Here is a 23,237-nt window from a genome sequence, read left to right as displayed (position 1 = left end):
CGGTGACTAAACCGCAATAACTAGATGTGCCTTTTAAGCCTTCTTTGCAGAGAGGGTTTTTTGCTTTGTGTTTGTGTGTGTGTGTTTTAACCTCATGCAATTTCCTGAGGAATCTTGTTTCATTCAACTCTGCCCATTTCTTCCTCATTTTGTTTGTGTCATCCTCTCTACCCTGAATGCCCTTTCTTGATGTTTGAGAAGAGCTCATTTCGCCCAGAATTTCTATACCTATTGTGCAGTGTTGGTTCATGATAAGGACCATGCACCTGAAGGTGCTTTGGGGCTGTTTGTGCCTTGTTGGGGGCTGGCCTGCCTTTCCCAGGAGCCCAGCAGCCTTGGAAGTGTCTTTGTGGCTACACCTCACAGAGACAATTGCTGATTCCTTTTTCCCAAAATAACCAGCGCTCTTTCTGACAGTTTTTTCCAGCTTGCGAAAAGCAACACTCTCAGTGGTTCTGAGCATTATTTATAAAATGTAAAGTCACACCTTTTACTGGAAAGTCTTCTAAATCAGCATTAGCAAAGCAGAGCAAGGGGAGTCCATAGATATTGGGTTTCTCAGAAAACAAAGCAAAAAGATGATGTTTCAGTGGAAAATACCAGTTTGTGGGTAGAGAAGCTTCTGAATAGTTGAATGGTGTGACTTCCCCCACCCTCACCAGAGAGATTATGGAAGCCCTACTTGAGGGCACCTTCAGTTCAGTTCAGTTCAGTCGCTCAGTCGTGTCCGACTCTTTGCAACCCCATGAATCGCAGCACGCCAGGCCTCCCTGTCCATCACCAACTCCCAGAGTTCACTCAGACTCGCGTCCATCGAGTCAGTGATGCCATCCAGCCATCTCATCCTCTGTCGTCCCCTTCTCCTCCTGCCCCCAATCCCTCCCAGCATCAGAGTCTTTTCCAATGAGTCAACTCTTCGCATGAGGTGGCCAAAGTACTGGAGTTTCAGCTTCAGCATCATTCCTTCCAAAGAAATCCCAGGGCTGATCTCCTTCAGGATGGACTGGTTGGATCTCCTTGCAGTCCAAGGGACTCTCAAGAGTCTTCTCCAACACTAGAGTTCAAATGCATCAATTCTTCAGCGCTCAGCCGTCTTCACAGTCCAGCTCTCACATCCATACATGACTACTGGAAAAATCATAGGCTTGACTAGATGGACCTTAGTCGGCAAAGTACTATCTCTGCTTTTGAATATGCTATCTAGGTTGGTCATAACTTTACTTCCTAGGAGTAAGCGTCTTTTAATTTCATGGCTGCAATCCACCATCTGCAGTGATTTTGGAGCCCAAAAAAATAAAGTCTGACACTGTTTCCACTGTTTCCCCATGTATTTCCCATGAAGTGGTGGGACCAGATGCCATGATCTTCATTTTCTGAATGTTGAGCTTTAAGCCAACTTTTTCACTCTCCTCTTTCACTTTCATCAAGAGGCTTTTTAGCTCCTCTTCACTTTCTGCCATAAGGGTGGTGTCATCTGCATATCTGAGGTTATTGATATTTCTCCTGGCAATCTTGATTCCAGCTTGTGCTTCTTCCAGTCCAGCGTTTCTCATGATGTACTCTGCATATGTTAAATAAGCAGGGTGACAATATACAGCCTTGACGTACTCCTTTTCCTATTTGGAACCAGTCTGTTGTAAGACATCACAATTCAGCCTGGTCACAGAAGGAGGTTCCAGATGTGGATCTAATGGCCCTGGGACTGGTGTTGGTTGTTACAGGGCAGTGCCGTTTGGGGATTGTAGGTGGGCAGAGACTGTCTTGTATAGAAATAGAAGCCCACCCGAATAGTTTATGGGGTAAAAAAAGACCTTTATTAGAAGGACATGGGGTATCTCACAAAAGCCCCCACTTAAGGACCGAAATACCAGCTGCGTTGTTTGTCCTGGGTCTCTGGGATCTGATGATGCCCGTTCCTGGGTTGATTTCATACATATTTTTCTCCGCAGACTTGCCTTTTCCCTTTAGCAGCCATTTAGCAGAAAAAGATCCAATGGGTGGGAAAAAAAGTGTCTTAGATTGCACTTCTCCAATTTTGACTGAGAGGAAGCATATTTTATTCCTTACGGGTTATTGGTAATTGCTTTCCTGTGACCCACCTGTGTATGTTCTGGGCTCTTTTTGGATTGGGCAGCTGGCTTGATTTGTGCTTCATAGTCTGCGAGGGGAATTGGTGCTCTCTCTGCTCTCCATATGGGTGGTTCAGAGGGTAAAGAATCTCCCTCCAATGCAGCAGATGTGGGTTCGATCCCTGGGTCAGGAAGATTCCCTGGAGGAGGACATAGCAACCCACTCCAGTATTCTTGCCTGGAGAATCCCATGGACAGAGGAGCCTGGCAGGCTACAGTCCATGGGGTCACAAAGAGTTGGACATGACTGAACATTCAAGTAACACTTTGAATTTCACTTTCTGCTCTCCATGGGCCTTCTTTGTTTCTGTCCCCTGTGTATCTTTTTATCTATACACACATATATGCACTTACTCATTTTTAAAATCAGCCACTGGCAGTGTAACTGGACTGACTTCGAACAGTGCTTTGAACTGAGTCTTTGTTCATTCATCAAACATCTATTGAGTGCCTGCATACCGGGGACCAGGGAAACAGCTACGCATTTGTTTGACACAGTCCCGGCCCTCGGAACACACCTCTGGGTGGACTGGATTTGAAAGCAAGTGTTGCAGCTGAGCTAGGAAGAGTTCATCCAGGTCCCCGAGGGCAGGGGTGACACTGTGAGCTCTCAGCGCCCCTTCCCAGCCTGGTGCCTGCTCACAGGGTTCAGAAAGCCTGAGGGATGCTGGTGGAGAGCACACAGGACCGTGAGTGTCCCAGCTGGGCTGAGAATATCCCACTGGCCCTGACCTGCCAGCTCCATCCACGCCAAGCACCTGGGACCAGGATTGCGTAAGACTCATCTTTCCAGTTCAGACTTTGCCCCAGAAGCTTAAGATAAGGCTTCCTGGGGAAGGCCAGGCCCTGTTGGAGTGCTTCCTCCTGCAGCCTGCCCACAGGCTAGAACCTTCTGACACTGGGCTTCCTTCTCTGCAATGCTTTCTCCCCTCTCCTCTCCATCGGCTCCTCTTCTAGGAAAAACCCTAAGGACTCAGTCGTGCTAAAGGGTTTGTGATTGTCTGTGTGATTCATAAGGCTCCCCCAGAAGCTAAAACAGATAATAAAGCCACAGGCCAAAGCAGAGGCTTTTGGGCACAGATGTTAAAATCTTGATATTTTTAGAACATCGGGGGTGGGGGGGACATGGCATTTCCGAGGGTTCCTTAAGTTACCCTACATTGCTGTCACACGTCTTGCTTCATGTTGTTGTTTTTTTCAGTCACTGAGTCGTGTCCGACTCTTTTTGACCACATGGACTGCAGCACGCCAGGCTTCCCAGTCCTTCACCATCTCCTGGAGCTTGCTCAAATTCATGTCCATTGAGTCAGTGATGCCACCCAGCCATCTCATTCTCTGTCACCCCCTTCTCCTCCTGCCCTCAATCTTTCCCAGCGTCGGGGTCTTTTCCAGTGAGTAGGCTCTTTGCATCACGTGGCCAAAGTATTGGAGCTTCAGTATCAGTCCTTCCAATGAATATTCAGGGCTGATTTCCTTTAGGATTGACTGGTTTGATCTCCTTGCTGTCCAAGGGACTCTCAAGAGTCTTCTCCAGCAACACAGTTCAAAAGCATCAATTCTTCAGCTCTCAGTCTTCTTCACGGTCCAACTCTCACATCTGTACATGACTACTAGAAAAATGGTAGCTTTGACTATATGGCCCTTTGTGGGCAAAGTGATGTCTCTGCTTTTTAATACACTATCTAGGTTTGTCATGGCTTTTTTTTCATCTTTTAATTTTGTGACTGCTGTCATGGTCTGTAGTGATCACGCCTGACCCCTCCCCTGGGGTTTGTGTCTCATCCAGGTACCTCCCAGTCTGTGGCTGGTTCCTGTCATGTTTTTACTATGGACTCTACCCTGTTTTTCCCACATCTGATTAATCCCTGAGACTACTTGTTAAAATGCTAACTTCTGGGTTCCACCCAATATCTGCTAAACCAGAACCTTTGGGCACAGGGTCTGGGAATCTGTGGCTTCAGCAGGTGGCTCCAGTGATCCTGATAAGAGGCCAAGTTTGGGAAACAAGCCTGGAGCTTTACCAAATCACTGTGCTGAGGGCCTGGGTCCTGAGTGTCCAGGCTTTGATTTGATGAGATTTCGTTTTCAGGACCCATCTACAGTTTTCTCAGCCACACAGCAGGGATTGTAATATCTGTGAGCTGGCAGTTGGCTGCCCACAGCTGTTGGTTCAGTGACCAGACACCCTTTTTCTTGTATGGCATCAGCCGTCATCATTGCCAGCTCAAGTTCAGGGATTCCTGCTGTGTTTGCCCAAGTCCATGCTCTATGAGGAGGTTGGGGATCCTAAAGGGATTGAAGGACAGGCTCGGAGTATTCCAGGTGGGCCCCCCATCCCCTCCCACTAGAATTTCTCTGGCATCTCCCGACCCCGCTCTTGCAGGACTGTGCCAGCTGGAGCCAGTCCAGAGCTTGGCTCAGGCCAGTATCAAAGGGCCAGGGCACTGGCCTCTGTATCACCTGTGAAGTGTGCATCAGGGCCCCTGCCCCGCCCGGATCACAGGGTTGCATAAGGAGCCTGTGGGCTGCCACGTGGAGGCAAGTTTCTCTGGTTAACTCAGGGACCCCCTTCAGCTCTCTCTAACCCATCAGCATCACGGAGGGAGCCTGCCCTTGCTCTCCATTTGGGAGATGTGCTCTGTGAAGGTGGGTGGGGCAGAGTGGGGCGGGAGGAGCTGGTGGGGTGGAAGCTGGGAGGCGGAGGGAGGGAAGGAAGGAAAGAATGGAGAGGGGTTTGTTTTATTCTTATCACTAAAGTCTTGAGGGCTGCCTCTGTCTCGGAGATTGTGCTGTATATGCTCATTGGCTGCTCATCGCAGGACCACGAGACTACAATCGTGTTACCCCCACTTTGTGTGCCCAGTTGTGTCCAGGTCTTTGTGACCCCATGAGCTGTACCCCTCCACGTCCCCTCCAGATTCCTCTGCCCATGGAGTTTTCCAGGCAGGAATACTGGAGGGGGTTGCCATTACCTACTCCAGGGGATCTTCCCAACCCAGGGATCAAACCTGTGTTTCCTGCATGCACAGGCAGATTCTTTCCCACTAGCGCCACCTGGGAAGCCCTCACTTTACAGTGAGGAAACTAAGATTGAGGACCCAGTTACAAGGGGTGGACCTGGGATTCAAACCTCTGTCTGTGTGACCCCTGAGCTCTTAGGAACACCTCTAGGTTGCCTTAGAATATTTGAGGGGTGTTTTTAAACACCTGGGTGTTGTTAGTGGTAAAGCACCTGCCTGCCAATGCAGGAGACATAAGAAATGTGGGTTCGATCCCTGGGTCAGGAAGATCCCCTAGAGGAGGGCATGGCAACTCACTCCAGTATTCTTGCCTGGAGAATCCCATGGACAGAGGAGCCTGGAGGGCTACAGTCCATGGGGTGGAAAGAGTCTGACACAGCCAAAGCGACTTAACACAACACATTAAACACCCAGGCCAGGTTCCCTTCCATTTCTTCCCTTTTTTTAAACAACAAAGTCCTGGTAAACCCAGTTTTGTAGACATGTCCACTTCTCCTTCCAATTCCGAAAGTTTTTTGGATGCACCTCATGGCTTGCAGGGAGAAGGCAATGGCACCCCACTCCAGTACTCTTGCCTGGAAAATCCATGGACAGAGGAGCCTGGTAAGCTGCAGTCCATGGGGTCGCTAAGAGTCGAGCACGACTGAGTGACTTCACTTTCACTTTTCACTTTCATGCGTTGGAGAAGGAAATGGCAACCCACTCCAGTGTTCTTGCCTGGAGAATCCCAGGGATGGGGGAGCCTGGTGAGCTGCAGTCCATAGGGTCGCACAAGGTCGGACACGACTGAAGCAACTTAGCAGCAGTAGCAGCAGCAGCAGCAGGGCTTGCAGGATCTTAGTTCTTTGGAATCCAACCCCATCTCCTGAAGTGCAAGTGCAGAATCCTAACCCCTGGACCGCCAGGAAATTCCCTGAGAGAGGTTGTTGGCGAGAAGCTTTTGTGTCCTTCTGTTTCCACATGTTCTGTCTCTCCCAAGGGCATCCATACTGTGTGTGAGCAGGACCCCAGAACCCATTTCTTCCTCAGCTGGTGAAAGTGAAAGTCACTCAGTCTTGTCAGACTCTTCGCGACCCCATGGACTATACAGAATTCTCCAGGCCAGAATACTGGAGTGGGTAGCCATTCCCTTCTCCAGGGGATCTTCCCAATGCAGGGATTGAACCCAGATCTCCCGCATTGCAGGCGGATTCTTTACCAACTGAGCTGTCAGGGAAGTCTTCGGCTGGTACCTATGGTTATTTCACCTGATGGCCAGTTGGGGCAGCAGAGAGCCACTACCCCGCCAAGCAAATGAGTCAATCATGAGCCAGGAGTCTACTGGTGTGTGGGGCAGAGGATGGGAAGTGGAGGGCGAGCAGGGAAGGGGCAAGGCTTACAGATCCACCATAGGCCGATCACCAAGACCAGGGGCCTAGGTCCAGGGGCTCACTGACTCTCCCAATACCTATAACACATGCAGGAAGCGGCCTTAACAAAGGGAGGTGAAGTTTAGAGGTGACTTTAAAGTTAATAACTCCTGCCTTGCCTTTTTTTTTTTGTAATAATCATCATAATAATAGTTATGATTATTTTAAGGAGGGGGTATCTGTGCTCTGAAACCAGATTTACATCACTTTCCACCTTTCAACTACACTCTCTCTTTAAAAGTTTTATTCTACACAGAGCAGCTGCTGTAATCCACTAATGGGGAAGTGGAAATTTCTGGCTTTTCACGTGGTTGGCTAGAATAGCAACCTCCCTTGGTCTGATTTGATCCATGCTCAGCAGTCAGCTCATTTATGTGTGTCTGGATCCCCTGGTTTCAGTGGGAAAAGTTCAAATTGAGTTAGAATTGCCTTTAGAAATAAAACATGTTTTCTCATGAATTGGATGGTCAGAAGTTTTCCAAGAGAGGGTCTCACTCCTTCCATTCTGTCTTCACTGATCCCCGCCTCCTCCCTGGGGCCTTTGGGACCTGCATGGGAGCAACTGTTAGGAGTCTGGATGGTCACCTGAAATGACCTAGAGCCTCAGAATGGAAGCCCAGAGGACGCAAGGGGGCCCCGATCCAGGGTAACTTGAGCCCCAAGCTGCCATTTCAGTTTTGCTTTGGTGCTTTGGCTCGTCACGGAGCCTGGTGTGCTGTAAATAGATTAGGGAGTCTCTTAGAGAAGACCTGGGAATGGCTTCCTCCCTGTGGGTGGTGTGGTCATCTGGGGCAATTTTTCCTGCTGCGGATGAGATCATTCAGTAGAGCCCCAGGGACTCTCTCCAGATGTCCACCCGGGCTGGCCCCGTTCCTGCCCCAGGCTCGAAGTGGCTTTGTGTTTTGTGTTGACCCAAGCTGGCCAAGACCAGGAGGTGGGCTGGGTGGAAACCTTTAGGCATCTGCCCTGTCCATGATGGAGCCCTGGCAGAGGTCGGGCAGAGAGATTCAGTCCTTACAGGGATAAGGGTCTCTAGCCTCTGGGGCCAGTGAGTGACCCAGGTCAGTGAGTGCAGGGCACGGGGCTTTCCTTCGGAATCCAGCATCTAGAACGGAATTCTGACTGCAGGCAGCATCTTCCTGTGATTTCAGGGCCTCCTCTTGCAGACGCCTGGGAGGGCTGCATGGAGGGAGATGCATTGTTGTTGGGACTTGACAGATGGGCAGGATTCTGACACCCAGCGTCGGGGGCAGGAGGTGATTGGGGGTGTGTGAACAGCTACAGCAAAGATGTTCTGAGACCAGTGAGTGTGTTACCTGGGCTGGAGTGAGGTCAGCATGGGTCCATTTGGACAGACAGACAAGGTGCCTGTGCTAGAGCCCTGCTGGCTGAGAAGTGGGGCAGTGGTGGGGGTGGATGCAAAGTTTGGACTTTATTCTCTGTGCCATGTTGGAAAGGGCTCCACAAGGGACTCTCCAGGTGAGCGCTGACCCCCAAGTTGGGAGACATGTTAGGGGTGAGGTGAGATGGAATGAGGAATGTGATGGAGAGGGGTGCCTCTAGCCTCCGGGAACTGATTGGAGATGGGTGGGGGGACCCCAGAGGAGCTGGTGAAGCCACGAAGGTTGGTCCCCAGAGCCGCGGGGGGCCAGGTTGGAGGAGAGAGCCTGAGCTGGGTGCTGTGGCCGTGCAGGCAGCAGTGTGGTCAGGCCGATCCGGCAGCGGAAAGGAAGGTCTCTTTGGAAATAAGACTGAGGCTGCAGGCTATGTCTGGTCCCGAGGGGAACCCACCTCATGTTGAAGGGAGGCTGTTTTAACATCTGAATTTCCCCTGCATTTTCGCATCCAGCCTCCATGATCTGTTTGCTTTACTCAGCTCTGATAAGGCACCTACTGTGTGCCCGTCATCCTGCTTCATGCTATTACAGCCTTGTTTAGGTGCCATCTTCATCCCCATTTTACAGTTGAGAAAAACAAAACACAGGTGGCTTCCAAAGGTCACAGGTCACAAGTGGCCAGGCCTAGAGCACTTTGCACTGCCCTCAACCTCCGAGCAGGCTTGTGGTCTTCACATAGTCTCTCAAGTCATGGTGCTCTCAGCTCCAGCCCAAGTGTCCATCCTCCTCCAGGAAGGCCACTGATCCTGCCCTCTGGTTGCCCCTCCTGGAAGACCCCTCTGCTCTCTCGTTCCTGGTCACATTCTCCCCGCAGCTTCCCTTGCTCACCCATTTTCTCTCCCTTAAGATGTGAAAGAGCCATATGACCACCCAACTGCTAGAGCCATAAAACCCTAAAGTCCAAACAGTGGGTCTCAAGGTTTTGATCAAAGTCTGGTGGCAAGATTCTTGGCACCTAAAAGACCAATCAGCCCAACCCTTTCATTTTAGGTAAATAATCAGAGGACCAGAGAGGTAGCGTGACTTGCCCAGGGCTGCCCAGCAGATGAGAGGCAGAACTGAGGCAAAAACCCCAGTTCTCTCAAATCTCAACTGAGAGAAGCCATTGGAAGGTTGTGCTTGTTTTTGTTTTTAATATTTGAAACAATTGAATTTTCAGTAATAGCATTTTGGATTCATTAATGTCATCTCCATATATTGCATTAACTTTAACAATAACTTGTAAATGGGCATTTGGCCTGAACATAGCAGCTGTCTTGGGTGGATGCCATTCTTGGTCTCATTTTACAGAGGAGGAAACTAAGGCACCGAGGGGACAATGAGCTTGGTCAAGATCAAACCTGGTGATGAGAGGCAGAGCTAGCTTAGACCCAGGCATTTGGCTCTAGACTCAACTGCTTTTACTTGGTGTCTCAGATGGTAAAGAATCTGCCTGCAATGCAGGAGACCGACGTTCAATCCCTGGGTCAGGAAGATCCCCTGGAAAAGGAAACAACAACCCACTCCAGTATTCTTGCCTAGGAAATCCCATGGACAGAGGAGCCCAGCAGGCTACAGCTCATGGAGGTCACAAAGAGTCAGACACAACTAAGCAACTAACAACCACTGCGCTGTCAGCCCTTTTAATTATTTTGGAAAGATAACCACAGAAGTCCAGCTCAGTAGCTGCAGAGCTCAGGGTTAACTACAGCATGTGGGGATCTTAGTTCCTCAACCGGAGATTGAACCCGTGTCCCCTGCATTGGAAGGCAAATTCTTAACCACTGGACCTCCAGGGAAGTCCCGAGAAGGCTTTTTTTTTCCCCCCAGTGGATAACTTAATGAGAAGTCTGTGCTGGGGTCGCACAGAGTTGGACAGGACTGAAGCGACTTAGCAGCAGCATGCTCACAGCTGTGAAATGGGTGAAGTAGCATTTGGGGGCTGATCATATAGCTGCAATATTAGCTTTATTTCTGGCTGGGCATCAGAGGAGAGAGAAGTGTGTGATCAAACACAGCAGCTATAATTCACTCAAGGTGTGGAATTGGAGAAGCAGGAAGGGAGTCACCTTCATAGGACACACAACCCGGGTCTCTATCCAGACCCCTGCTCTGGGTTTTGGGGCTTCAGATGACAGTGGGCATTTGGGGAGTGATGCCCAGTTGGCAGTTGAGGTTCTAGGATAAGACGCATGAGGGGGGAAGGGAGGGGCATTGGGGACTGTTTCAGAGGGTCCCAACCAGATGGTCCCAGCTTCATGGAAAAGGGTCCCCAATAAAGAGAAGCTTTGTTGCCCTGGGGGGCAGGAGAGGCAATTATATGGTGGCAGAAGGCAGACTCCGGCTTCCTGGAGTCAAGAGAGGCAGGTGATCCAGTGCAGCTCTGTGACACTCAGAGCTTCTGCCCTAGGAAATTCTCAATACAATTTTCATTTTTCTTCTTTCTTTGACCAGAGACCACCTGGGAGCGTCCCAGCAGTTCTTCTGGGATTCCAGCCAGCCCTGGCCCTCACAGGAGCTCTCTGCCTCCAACAGGTACTGTCCACACACTGTCTCAGGGCACTGGGATGGACCACACTCACACTCATCTTGATGGGAGAGGCCCAGCCTCCGGAGCCTGGATCTGAAACCTGGCTGTGGATCTCACGGGCCAAACCCAGGAGGGCTCTCAAGGGCTCGGAGGCCCTGGAGGCTGCTGCCCTGTGGGATGGTCTCACTCTGGCAGTGCCAGCTGCAGCTCTGGTCTCTCTCCCTCCCCTCGGGTGCTTAGAGGAGGGGATGGCTGGGTGAGGAGAGGCAGCAGGGCTCTTATCTGTCTGCCGGCGTGGGGACCTGAGCAGCGGCAGACTCGCTCCACGTGGTTTCAGAAGACATCAGGGGGTTGAAGTTAAGGAGGCAGACGTTTACTCCTAACGGAGTATCTTTAGGTCTTCTCCACCACTGAGAAATCAAAATGTGATGCCAGCGCATTATTTAGTGAAGATGGCTGGGTGTCCTGTGGTGCTCGTGGTAAAGAACCCACCGGCCAATGCAGGAGACGTAAGAGACACAGGTTCAATCCCTGGGTCTGGAAGATCCCCTGGAGAAAGGCATGGCAACCCACTCCAGTATTGTTGCCTGGAGAATCCTATGGACAGAGAAGCCTAGTGGGCTATAGTCCATGGGGTTGCAGACTCAGCCATGACTGAGTGACTTAGCACGCACACACATAAAGATTACCGTCAGCAGAATTCAGAACCGAAGTGGTGGCAGAATAGACCTGAAGAATCAACTGAGGCCTGAGAGAAGGGATGGGGGGCTGCTTTTCATGGAAAGTTCTTCTAGGCTATTAAAATGTTTTTATTTATATTTTTGTGTATATATGTGTGTATACACACACACACTTTTTTTTTCTTTTTTTCTTTTTGCTTAAAAAATTTAAGAAGGAACCCACTGTGGGGCAGGTAAATGGGGCCTTTCCTCCTGGTTTCCTGGGGATGCAGCCGGGGCTACATTCTCAGACCGAGTCCCCAGAAATGGGGCCAGTTAGCCTTCCTAGTGGTCATGTGACAGTAGGCATTCCCCGGCACGCTGCCTTGTCTTTTGTTGCTGTTCTTGTGGGTTTTTTTTTAACAATAGAAATGCTGGTGTGAATCCTGTGAGGTGTGGCCCTCTATCCTGGCTGGCTCCAGGCCACCCAGACACTAGAGGGAAAACCCAGCTGTCTTTTCCGACCACAGGGCGGTCCCCGGAGCAGAACAGGGATGTGACACGGGCAGGGAGAGGCTGGGGCGTGTGAGCTGACAGGTGGTAACCCTGCGCAGCCAGCTCCACAGGGCTGCCGGAGCCAGTTTGGAAAGCTTGCCCTTTAGGTCAGTGCAGTCAGCTCTCCGAAGCCTGCTGCCCCTGGCACCGTCCCCAGAAGCATCCTGTCCCCTTTTTGCTGTGGACGGAGCCACTCCCCAGAAGGAGGGTTGGGAGGAGCGCTGCGCAGGGTGCCCGGGCTCTGAAGGGCCCAGAATGGCGGGAGAGGCTCAGATCCAGGGAGAACTGCCAGGGTGGGCAGGGCATCAGACAGAGAGTGTGGCCCCCGACTTCCCTCCTCTGCCTCAACCCCCTGGGGCACCTCCTTCCCATGTCTCTGGGATCCCAGGTCTCTGCCAGAAGGGGCTTTGTAGTCAAATAGAGCTGGAAATCCTGCCTCCTCTCTTCACCTTTGGAGATGACACATCAGCTTGGAGAATGCCCGGACTGGACCGCATTTAACTCGGTGTTTCTGTCCTCGTGTGTGTCTGTCCACATCATACTTACACTTCTCTGGCTCAGCTTCTTCTCTGCTTCTCTTCTCTGACTCCATCCATAGTGGTTCTCAACTCGGGGGTGAGTTTGCCTTCCAGGGGACAACCTTGGATGTCACCAGTGGGGGGCGGTGCTACAGACATCTAATGGGGAGAGGCCAGGGATGCCACTCAGCCTCTGACGGTACACAGGCCAGCACCACCCCACTGCAAAGGGCTGTCCAGCCGTGCATGTCAGCCGTGCCCGGCTCAGAAGCTCTGTTCTAGAAGGACTCAGAACCTCAGCTCAGCACTACTCGGGGGTCAGACGGTGGACCACAGCCTATGCCAATGAGAAGCAGCCACAAAACATGCAGGACCCCAGCTCTGGATTCTCAGACCCACATTTTTGGGTTGATTTTGTTCTGTTTTTAAGATTTGTTTGAAGATAGCAGTTTTATTTAATTAATTAATTCTTTTGACCGTGGCATGTGGGATCCTCCTGACCAAGGGTGAAACCTGCGTCCCCTGCAGTGGGAGTGCGGAGCATTAACCACTAGACCACCAGAGGAGTCCTCAGACCCACGTTTTATTTTCCAGTTTTAATATCTTGAAAATCAATGATGTGTCCTAGTCTAATTGGAAGCATCCTTTTTTTTTTTTTCTTTCTCACTAGTACTTAAAATAAGTGTGCCTCTAACAACCAGTGACATCTTAGATTTGTGACATTGCTGCTCCTTAGATTGAGGCCTCAGGCACATCCCTGCTCCTTGTCAGGCCTCACTTTGCCCACTTATAAACGGGAGGAAGACGTGGCTGATGGTTGTGATTTGTGGTCCTCTCTACCCTGGGGCGTGAACACACATGTCAACTCTCCATCCGCCCTCTGGGGTGGAAGAGAAGAGAACCCACCAGTGAGGCTAAGGCAGGATCTGTGATACCCTGACATCTTCTTTTCTGGTTTTTAAATAGAATCTTGAAAACTAAAGCAATAGCTAGGTTGGTATTTCTCCCTACAGGGGAGCAGCACCAGCATTTTCCCAGCCATTCTCTCCTACAGTTTTATAAGCAGCTTTCAGAAGATTGAATTTTATTGTGGAGAGTGAAATAGACTTGATGAAGACATGAGGTTGCTTCAAAAGCTGACCATCCCCATCCTTGGGTTCCTGGGGCTGTGGGCGCCTCGCCTGGAGACCACTCAGGGCCCTGGATTGAAGCCCCTTTTGTTCTCCTGCTTCTGCAGAGCAGCAGTGATAGAGTTGAAGCCTTTCCATTCAGAAAATGTGCCTACGTTGTTCTCAGTACTGGGGGTACATACTCAGGCAAGCCAGACTTGTGGGATCCCTGGTCCCAGGAGCTACATTCTCATGAGAAAGTTGGATAAACAGGCAAACATGAACTTGATCAGATGTTCGTTGCATGGTCAGCGGGACAGAGCATATGCCTGGGGCATCGGGGGCAGCCTCACTTTAGGCCAAGCTTTAAAGACAAGGAGGAGACGGTATGTGTGGAGGGTGGTGGTGGAGTGTTCTGGGCCAGGGGACAGCTGGTGCAAAGGCCCTGGGGTGGAAGTGATCATGGCACATTTGAGAATGGAAAGCAGACCAGTGTGGCTGGAGGGTGGGGGACAAGAAGGGTGGTAGGTGATGGCGGAGGGGTGTCAGGGTCCAGAGGAAGGTATTGTTGGGATTTCCTTCTGAGTGTGAGGGTTGGGATGGGGGTGAAAAGCAGTGGAGGTGGCTTGTCTTTCTATGAAGCTACCTACTTGAAGCCACTGGGCAGCTCTTGGTTAGCAGTGATGGGGTTGGGGGTTACCTGCAAGGTGGGTGGGGGCATAAGGATGATGTGGAAGGAAAACATAACTACGTTTACTGACTACAAGCATCCCATATGGTCATTCCTGAAGGTCATGGACTAACAGGCCAGGAAGAATATGGCTGGGAACCACAAGTGAACCCAGTCAAGCCAAGCTTAGATAACGCCCCTTCAAGGAGGCAGAGGGGTGGAGGCGACCTTGGGGCTCAGGTTTACTTGTTTTCTTTTGGCCACACCACTTGGCTTGCAGGATCTTAAATCCTCGACCAGGGATTGAACCCATCCCCCCTGCAGTGAAAGCCCAGAATCCTAACCACGGGCATTGCCAGGGAATTCCCTCAGGCTTACCCTTGAGTTGAGCTTCTGAAGAGGGTTGGAAGGCCCACTGTGGACAGGGCCAGTTTGTTCCCAATGCAGGCTTGTCAGATGCCTGGAGCACAGCCAGCCAGGTTATAGCAGGGGAGAGAGACCCGAAACACACCCAGTACCCACCTCCCCCAATCTGGACTCTACTCTCGGAATGTTGGGGGCCACTTTGAGACAGCACCGGACCCAGGACTTGCCCTGTGTGGCCTCCTCTCAGATCACAGTGGGAGCTGTGTTTATTCAGTAACTTTATTAGAAGTATTTAATGCCAGGGTTTCCCTGTGGGGTCCATGCAAGTCAGCTTGAAACCCCAGCAGAATACCGAAGGCTCTGTTCAGTAACTACTGCATGTATTAAAAACCATCTTTGGGCTGGTTTAACATGCCATGCAGCAATAATGATTTATATGGAGAGAAACAGTAATAGGCAGATGGAAAGAAAACACGAGTGAAAAATGAAGTTCTGGGAATTTCAGGTAAGAATTGCTGGGTCCAGCGGATGCCAGCACAGACCAGTTCTGTCCTCTAGAACTTTCTGCACTAACGGAAATGTTCTGTCTCTACCCTGCCCAGTATGGTAGGCATTGACCACATGCAGCTCTCGAATATTTGAAATGACTCTGCTCTGCCTGAAGAATGAAGTTTTCATTTTATTTAACTTAGTACTTTTCAAGTTTTAGAATAATTTTAGGCTTACAAAAGAAATTTGTGAAGACAGTACAGAGAGTTCTGACATAGCCTGTACTCAGTTTCCAGTAATGTTTTATGTATTTATTTATTTTTTGGCCACACCACATGGCATGTGGGATCTTAGATCCCCAACCAGGGATGGAACCCACGCACCCTGCGTTGGAAGGCGGAGTCTTAACCACTGAACTTCTGGGGAAGTCCCTCCCCTAATGTTAATGTCACATTATATAACCTCAGTCCATTTATCAAAACTAAGAAATCAGTGTAGTACAGTGTTATTAACTAGTCTGAATTTCATTTGATTTCACCAACTTTTTCAGTGTTGTCCTCCTGTTCTGGGAACCTATCCTGGGTACCACCCTGCATTTGGATTATATTTAAATTTAACATGTTAGAATTTGAATAGCCTCCTGTGACTGGCAGCTGCCCTATCAGATGGCAGAGCAGGCAGGCATGGAGAGTGAATTCCTTTCTGAGCTTCTAGGCCCGGACAGACGGGTTGAACTTGCATTGCGTTTCCCTTCGGGATGGAAGAAATCTATCTCTTATTGAGCTGCCCTGGGAGTGGGGGTGTTGGGAAGCCTGGGTTCAGATACTGGCCTTGCCTTGCCTGGGGCTTGACTCTGCTGAGGGGTCATGCTTGGACAAGCAGCCTGCCTCCAGCAGCCGAGGAAAGCCAGATTGCAGGGGAGGGAGTGAGGTCTGTTGTTGATCAGGGAGAGCCCACCTTTGAGTTTGGAGTACATGCAGACAGCTGTGCACCCCCCCCCACCCCCCCTCCCCCGTAAGCAGAGCGCCCCAGGAAAGGGGCTTCAGAACCTCAGGCCTCACCCCCGACACATCTTCTCCAGATCAGGAAGGCCCAGCCAGCCTTTCCCTCCCACATAGGAGCAAACAGAGACCCTGGCCCGCTGCAGAATTACAAGCTGCCAGACCCCGAGGGCTTCCGAGGCTCTCAACTAGGAATCACTGTTGACCCCAGGGGAAGGGCATGGGCCTCCACCTGTTCCTTGAGAAACACGTTCCTTTCCTGGGGGCCCTTGCAAAGGCCTGTTTAACCTTTGATAACCAGGACAATAGATTCAAATTTCCAACCTTTCACAGCCACAGACTACATAGATTGTGAGTTCTCTTTGGGGGAATACAGTTTACATCTTAGACAACCAGGGAGGCAGTGGGGACTGGGTAGTCAAGACAGAAATGTCAAGAACAGAAGGATTTCCAGACCAGAGGGCTATAAATGTAAAACCTCTTCCCTAGGCAGACCTGGCCAGATGTGGCACACACCTGGAAAGGTGAATATGATGAAGAGCATCCTTTTAAGGCCACACAGGGCATAGTGGGGCAGCGAGGCAGGGATGGTACCCACCAATCTGGCATGGGTGTTTGCCTTGGTAACCTGACTTGAAACCTACTTTCCCACAGCCCCATCTGCGTTTCCCAAAGTGGGTTCCATGGCAACACCTCTGCTTTCCTGGCACCCCCCCATCCTGGTTCTTTGTCCTTGTAAGCTTGGGACTGCCATGCTGCTGCCTTGATTGAGATTCACAGAGCACATCGGCATATTTTAAAAAGGCCTACTGTCAGATCCTGCCCTTTACTTTCACTGCGGGTCACTTGCAAGGAATGTCTTGCAGAATTGGTTGTCGTCACCTGCCTGGGGAGGTACCCCATTCCTCCAGGTTCAGATGTCGTAGGAGTTAGGCTAGAAGGATTTCCAAAACAGGGGCTTCCCAGAGGTCTTTACATTGAGGAAAGAAGTTACTTGTTTATTCCAGAGAAAAGGGAGATGAGCCACACCCGCAGGAGGCGTCCAGGGCTGGCTTTCTTGTTTGGAAGAGTTAAGTCTTATCTTTAGGGTGTTTTAGAGAACAGGACCTGAGCACTGAGGCTTGGATGATAAACCATCTTACATGACAAGTTGGAGTTGGGGAATGGAGTCAGAGTTATAGGGAGGGAGTTAAGGGCCGCGGACGATGCTGGCAATTCTCTGTTGGTCTTATTTCCGTTTCTTTATCCACCCTTCCACCAGCAAATGACTTCTCCTTTCTACAAATTATATGCTCCCTTCTCTCACTGTAGAGAGCCCTCTCCTACGCCCTCTTTTTGTTTAACTTTTTATAAAGAGGAATGAAATGTCTGTGTGTGTGTTTCTATTTGTATTTGAAGTTACTAAAGTTACTAGATAGAGCTTTCTGTTCCCTTTTCCTATCTTAAAAACAGCTGAATTTGGTAGTTTATATATGTTTTTTCATGTATCCCCGACTGAATTATGGTCCTTATGATTATGAGTGATCTTTGACTATATTTTATTTCATTTTTACCCCTGGGAGGCTGGAGGCCTCTAAAGCACCCACCTCTGGCTGTGTTCAGTTTGGACCTCACCCTAAGTAAGCCGGGGGGCCCAGCGGCATGGGGGTGCCCATCAGGACCATCTCGGGCGAGCTGTAATGGTTCATATCCCCAAGGATGAAGGTGCAAGGACCGTTGGAGTAAAATGCAGTGAGACAGAGTGTCAGAGAGGTGCTGTATGGGGAGAAATGGTTGAATGGAGAATTAGTTTTTCTTTCCCAGTAATTGTTTTGACATGACTGGTAATTAGCCAATCGCTGACAGGCCAGAACCAAAGTGAGAACAAGGGGATGGATTAGGGGCAAATGCCATCACATTAGATGGTTCCCGGCTGCTGTTAGCGTGGGGGCCCCCAGTCCGGGGGAGGCTGCAGGCAGGACAGTGGCATGTTGAGGGTGGACTTTTGAGGGTGCTGTGGTGGGAGAAAGTGGGGATCAGAAAGACTCTGCCCTCAAGAAGATGGGGACCACCTTGGGTTACAAGGACCCAGTAGCATTAAAGGTAGTGACTGCTTCTAAACTAAGTCCTGCTCAGGTAAGAGCTTTCATATTTCATTTTCATAGTCAACTGAACTGTGGTTCCATTTTTGTTCTTGTCCTTGGTGGATTTTAGGATCAGGGCAATGCTGTCTTTGTAGAATAAACTGAGAAAGTCACCAGGTATATCTATACTGTGCAGTGTGGGCCTATATATTTCTTTCAAGGGTTTGAATGACTTTGCCTATAAAACCATCTGGATCTGATGTCTTTTGACAGGGAGGTCCTTTTTCAAATGTTTTACTCATTTTGGTGTTTCTGGTATTTGAAATCATTTTGATCATTTGAATCTTATGGGAAGTTTTATATTTATTAGCATAAAACTATAGATCAAATCTCATGCATTAAAAAAAAAAGTCTCTGTTTGCAGTCTAATTCCCAATTCTAAGCATTTGTGTCTTCTTTCACCCTCAAATTAGGCTGATCTCCCTTTTTTATCTTTGTCATTCCCTGCCCCTCAACCCCTCAACCAGCCAGAGTTGCTAATATTATCCTGTCTCCTAACTTATTAATTTCTCTTACCATATCTATATCCTTTTCTCATGTTTTCCTTGGATTAATTTTATTGGCTTTTAAATTTTTTTCTAAATTCTTGAGTTGAATGTTTAGTCCATTTATTTTTATTCTCTTGGCCTTGGTAATGCAATAATTAAGGCTATGAATTTTCCTCCAAATATAATTCAGGCCCTTTCCCATTTTGATATGTTCTTTTTCATTATTTTCAAAATATTGTGTAGTTATAGTTTGAAATTGCTCTTGGACCTGAGATTATTTTTTGAGAGGGCATTCTCTTAAATGTCCGAGCTTCTGGGGTCAGGGTAGGGGGAGAGATAGGGTCCTTGTCTATTTGTTTTTTCATTATTTCAATCTACTTTTATTGCTTTCCAGTCAAAGAATATGTCTTGTGTTATTTATGCCTTTTGTAATTTATTGATACTTTATTTATGGCTTAAGTAGGCCCAACATGTTTAATGTACCATGGCTTCTCAGGAAAAAGAGATTATCTCTGTTTATAGGGTATGGTGTTTAATCCATCTAGTTCAATCAGCCTTTTAAATTAAATCACTGAGACATTCCACATCCTGACTTTTGTCCACGAAATCAGTCCTAGACTGAAAGCAGTATAAGGGTTCCTACTGTTGTCTTCAAATTCTCCAGCATTTGCGTTTTGTCCATTTCAGTGCCGGGCTCCTTGAGAAGTTAAGTTTCTTGAATGTTATGACTGCCTCATAAATAGTATTTATCTATCCAGTCTCGTGTGCCGCTGCTGTCACAGCCTGTGCCAGCCTGAGTAGGTTCTCCTCTGAGGCCTCAGAGTTCAGTGATGCCCTTGGGATCCTACCCCCTACCCCTGCCTTTTAGCTAGAGGACTCTTGGATAGAATCCGCAGCTTCCTGAGGGCCCCGAGTGTAGACCAGGAGCGTGGTTGGCCACGTGGAACTAACTTGCTGTTTCCTCTTGTGTCCTAAGCCACTGCCCTGGGCGCCGGCTGTGTGGCCAGCGCTTTGTTGTCCTGGTGTGTCTGTGCCCACCCTTCTTCTAGAGTACCCAGCCAGCTGTCGGATTGGGAGAGACCCAGTTACCCCAGGAATCTGCTGAGTGCACCTCTGCTCCCAGGTGTCCTGAATTTTTCTCTGCAGTTGGTGGAGAATGGGGGACACACCCCCAGGATGAAAAGGGCTCTCCATGGCGTGCCCTTTACACTCCATTGCTTGCCCCTGGCCCTTGCCCTAAGAATAGGCAGATGGCAATAACTATAGTCCCTCCTCCTTTACCTCCTCCCTCTCTGTTGGGTTCTGGCAGCAAGACCCGCGAGTGGACATCAGTGTGTCCATCTTTCTTCAGGCTGACCTGCAGTGTATGTGTTGGAGCAAATCCTCCAAAGCCTGGGGCGTGAGGAAGATGACTTTCTGGAGATCATACAAGCTTGGGGCTCAAGGCCACTAGATCAAGGATCTTCGTGAAAAGAGAATTCATCCATTGTCTTTTCATGAAGTGCTTTATAATTTAACGGATCCCTTCTGCAGGGGTGGATCTTCATCCCAACAGAGTGGGTTTGGAGACTAGGTAGAAGTGTTCCCATTTTGCAAATGCAGAAGCTGAGGCTTCAATAACTGTATCCATGAGAGGGCAGGGCAGCCTCTGGGAACTGAGGATGCGTGGGCCTCTGTGTGTATGTGTGATGTCAGGACCAGGCAGCAGTGTTGGGGGCTTCAAATAGGCCCTCCCTGGGAGCTTTGAGGCCATAGAAATTGGCAAATACTACAGACCAGGGCTCCCTATCCTCCTTTGAAGAGCAGGAGTATCAGCTCATGTTGGGAGCATGAGTGAGTGTCATGGGGAGAGATTTTTAGAGCCTTGAATATTTTTTTGTCTTAATTTTAGCAAAACCAGGACTCATGAAGGCTGTCATATGATCCCCTAACTCTTAATTAGCAAAGCCAAATTTCCTAGAAACCTGTGAGGCCAGTTCTCTTGTCATTAAACTGACATTCCAGTGAGTGAGGGGAAGGAGGTCCTCAGGGAGGAAGTCCTTGGGCGGGGAGTTGTTGAGGGGGCGGTGATTTGCAGGAGGGTGGGGGTGTCCCCACCTGACTCTAGAGAGAGATTGGACTCTTGATCCACACCAGTGATCACCACCGATGAGGTTATTTTTGGCGATGACTGTTGGACTGTGATGCCTCTCTTCCTACTGAGCATCTTTCTTTTCTTTGGTTCAAAAAGGTCCCCCAAGAGATTGGTAGTTGGGTGCTGGCACTTGGGAGATGCTCTCAACCCATCTCCAGCCCCACAGATAGGAGTGAGATCCAGAGAGGTGGTCCCAGCTGTGCAAGACCCCTCAGAGGCAGACAGTGAGGTGGGAGAAGGGGCCGCAGCTGCCCCCTGTGGTCTGCAAGGTCGGAGGGGCCTGTCTGTGGCCAGCGCAGCAGCATCTGAGTGGTGTTTCTGTCCCCGCAGTGAATGGATACCACACGTCAGGGACCCCAGCGCACCCTCCCGAGACTGCCCACATGAGTGTCCGAAAATCCACCGGTGATTCCCAGGTAAGGGGCCCTGTTCCGGGAGGTAGGGGCAGCCCTTAGGTAGGTCCAGGGAGGCATTGTTAGAATGGGGACACTGTAGGCGTCCAGGTAGCTACAGCCCAGTCCTGCCCCAGGTAGGAAGAGGTTGGTATCTGGGTCATTCCGATGTACCATGATTGCAAGAGAGCTGGTGTGATTGTGGTTTGGTTTTCTCTAGAAGTTGAAGATAGTAGGTTTTTTGTTTTTTTTTTTTTGCCCATGCCACACAACTTGAGGGATCTTAGTACAACAACCAGGGATCAAACCCAAACTTCCTGCAGTGGACATGTAGGGTCTTAACCACTGGACTGCCTTGGAAGTCTCTGGAAGTCAAGGAGGCTTTGGATGGGTTGACAGGGATAGTATTATGACCTCTCTGTGTTGGGGCAGAGGGTTCCATCCTGCTGTCTGGACTCCTAATGGAGTCCAGATTTCCCAACACTTTGAGAATATGGGTGAGTCCAGGCCATTTTCCTTCTCTGCGTGACCTTTTCCCGTCCCCAGACTTGACCCAGAGTGGAACTGAGTCAAACATTTTGTCACATTTGATCATCCAGAGAGGGGTAGCTGCGGGGTAGAAGGACATGGGAGTGTGTTTTAGGATTCCCAACCTGTGTTCTCATCTGTCATCTCAGCCGACACTTGTACAAATGTAAGAAGGAGGTGTCGGTACTATTCCTGTGTTACAGATGCGGTCATAGAGTCTCAGACCAGATAAGCGACTCAAACAGGTTGACATGGTTACCAGGTGGTCAGACCGGACTAGATGCCAGGTTCTTCCAGTGGCCTTAAGCTCTAAGGAACTGGGGACGGGTCTTATGTGGTCCATCTATGAATTATCCGCAAGATGTCCTTAAGCAGAAGCCTCCAGACCAACCCTTTCAGGAGTTAAGATGCCAGGCCCTGAGGATGGTGGGGGTGGTGACGTGATAACAGTAGTTGCTTGTTGTCAACAGCGGTGGGTTCTATGTGCTGGTCCCTGAAGGAAAGCCCTTGTGGTCAAAGCGGCTCCAGTGTGACACTTAGTGAGATGCAGGCGAGAGGAGCATGAGAGCACGTGTTAGGGGCCAAAAGATGGTGAACTATGCCTGGACGGGGCGAAGCCAGAGGAAGCTCCAGCGGCTGTCCATAGTGGTCCTAACATGCAAATTGGTCGTCCAACCTGGGTATATGGGGCGAGAAACCTCAGAAACCTAATTATGTTCTTGTCTTAGGAGGCTGAGCCTTGGGCTCAGGTCTGTTCAGTTCAAACTCTGGAGGAGAATTGGGACATCTGGGTGAGCTGAGGCTCCATACGTATTGATGGATGGATGGACGAATCACCCTGGGCCTCCTGTTCGAGTGCAGATTCTGATTCAGGAGGTCTGGGGAGGGGCCTGAGGTTCTCTGTTTCTCACGAGCCCCCAGGGGATGCTGCTGCTTCAGGCAGGGGGACCGTGTCATGACAGGCGAGCATCCGGGCACAGTTAGTCGTGGCAGCACGTGTGTGTCCCCTTCATCCTCTGCTCACAGCACACGTCACAGCCCTGTGTGTTTCCTGCAGAGCCCCCCTCTCAACACAGCCGGTTGGTCTGTTCGAAATGAAGCTCATATGCCACCCAACTGCAGAGTGTTTTCTTGAGACGTCAGCCCAAGTTCTGCCATGGTTTCTCAGCAGCTAGAGAGGCACTTAGGAAGGATATTGGAAACAGCCCCCTCCGCCTCTCCCCCGTCATTCTTCTTTCCTTCTCTAATGACACATGACTCCCCTATCCTGAAACACTCTCAAGTTGTTACTTAATCATTTAAAGCAACATGTATCCTGATCCATATAACCTCCTGAGAAGGCAGTTGGACATTGTGTTGCTGTAAGACTTTGACCCAGGAATTTCCCTCCAGGCATCTGTTCTTGGAATACACGCAAGGATTTTGATCTGTGTAAAGCTGTTCACTCAAGCATACAGCCCTTGACCCAGCCTAACTGTCCAGTAATAGGGTATGGGTAAAATGGATAATGGCACTGAACGTCTGTCTGGCCAACAGTACCATACAGCTATGAAAACACATTCTTCTGGAGAAAATGTACTGATTTAAGAAAATGCGGAGACCATGATAGTGAATGAAAAAAGCAGAACGAAATTGCATATATGTATGTATGTTCAGTCGCTCAGTTGTGTCCGACTCTTTGGCGATCCCGTGGACTGTAGTCCACCAGGCTCCTCTACCGATGGGATTTCCCAGGCAGAAG

General features: G+C 49.7%; 1 protein-coding gene across 1 annotated transcript in view; it reads left to right on the top strand.

The window, feature by feature from the left end:
- GAS7 (growth arrest specific 7) overlaps window positions 1-23,237 on the top strand; it is a 196,846-nt gene that overhangs the window by 133,505 nt on the left and 40,104 nt on the right. Inside the window, exons 3-4 of the mRNA XM_068978582.1 lie at window positions 10,389-10,469; window positions 20,907-20,992. Coding sequence (XP_068834683.1) covers window positions 10,389-10,469; window positions 20,907-20,992 — 167 coding nt within the window. The remainder of the gene's footprint in view (window positions 1-10,388; window positions 10,470-20,906; window positions 20,993-23,237) is intronic.

Source organism: Capricornis sumatraensis, chromosome 8 (genome assembly GCF_032405125.1).
Source record: "Capricornis sumatraensis isolate serow.1 chromosome 8, serow.2, whole genome shotgun sequence".
NCBI lineage: Eukaryota > Metazoa > Chordata > Mammalia > Artiodactyla > Bovidae > Capricornis > Capricornis sumatraensis.
Note: the sequence above shows the minus strand (reverse complement) of the source record. Positions and strands in the feature narration are given on the sequence as shown.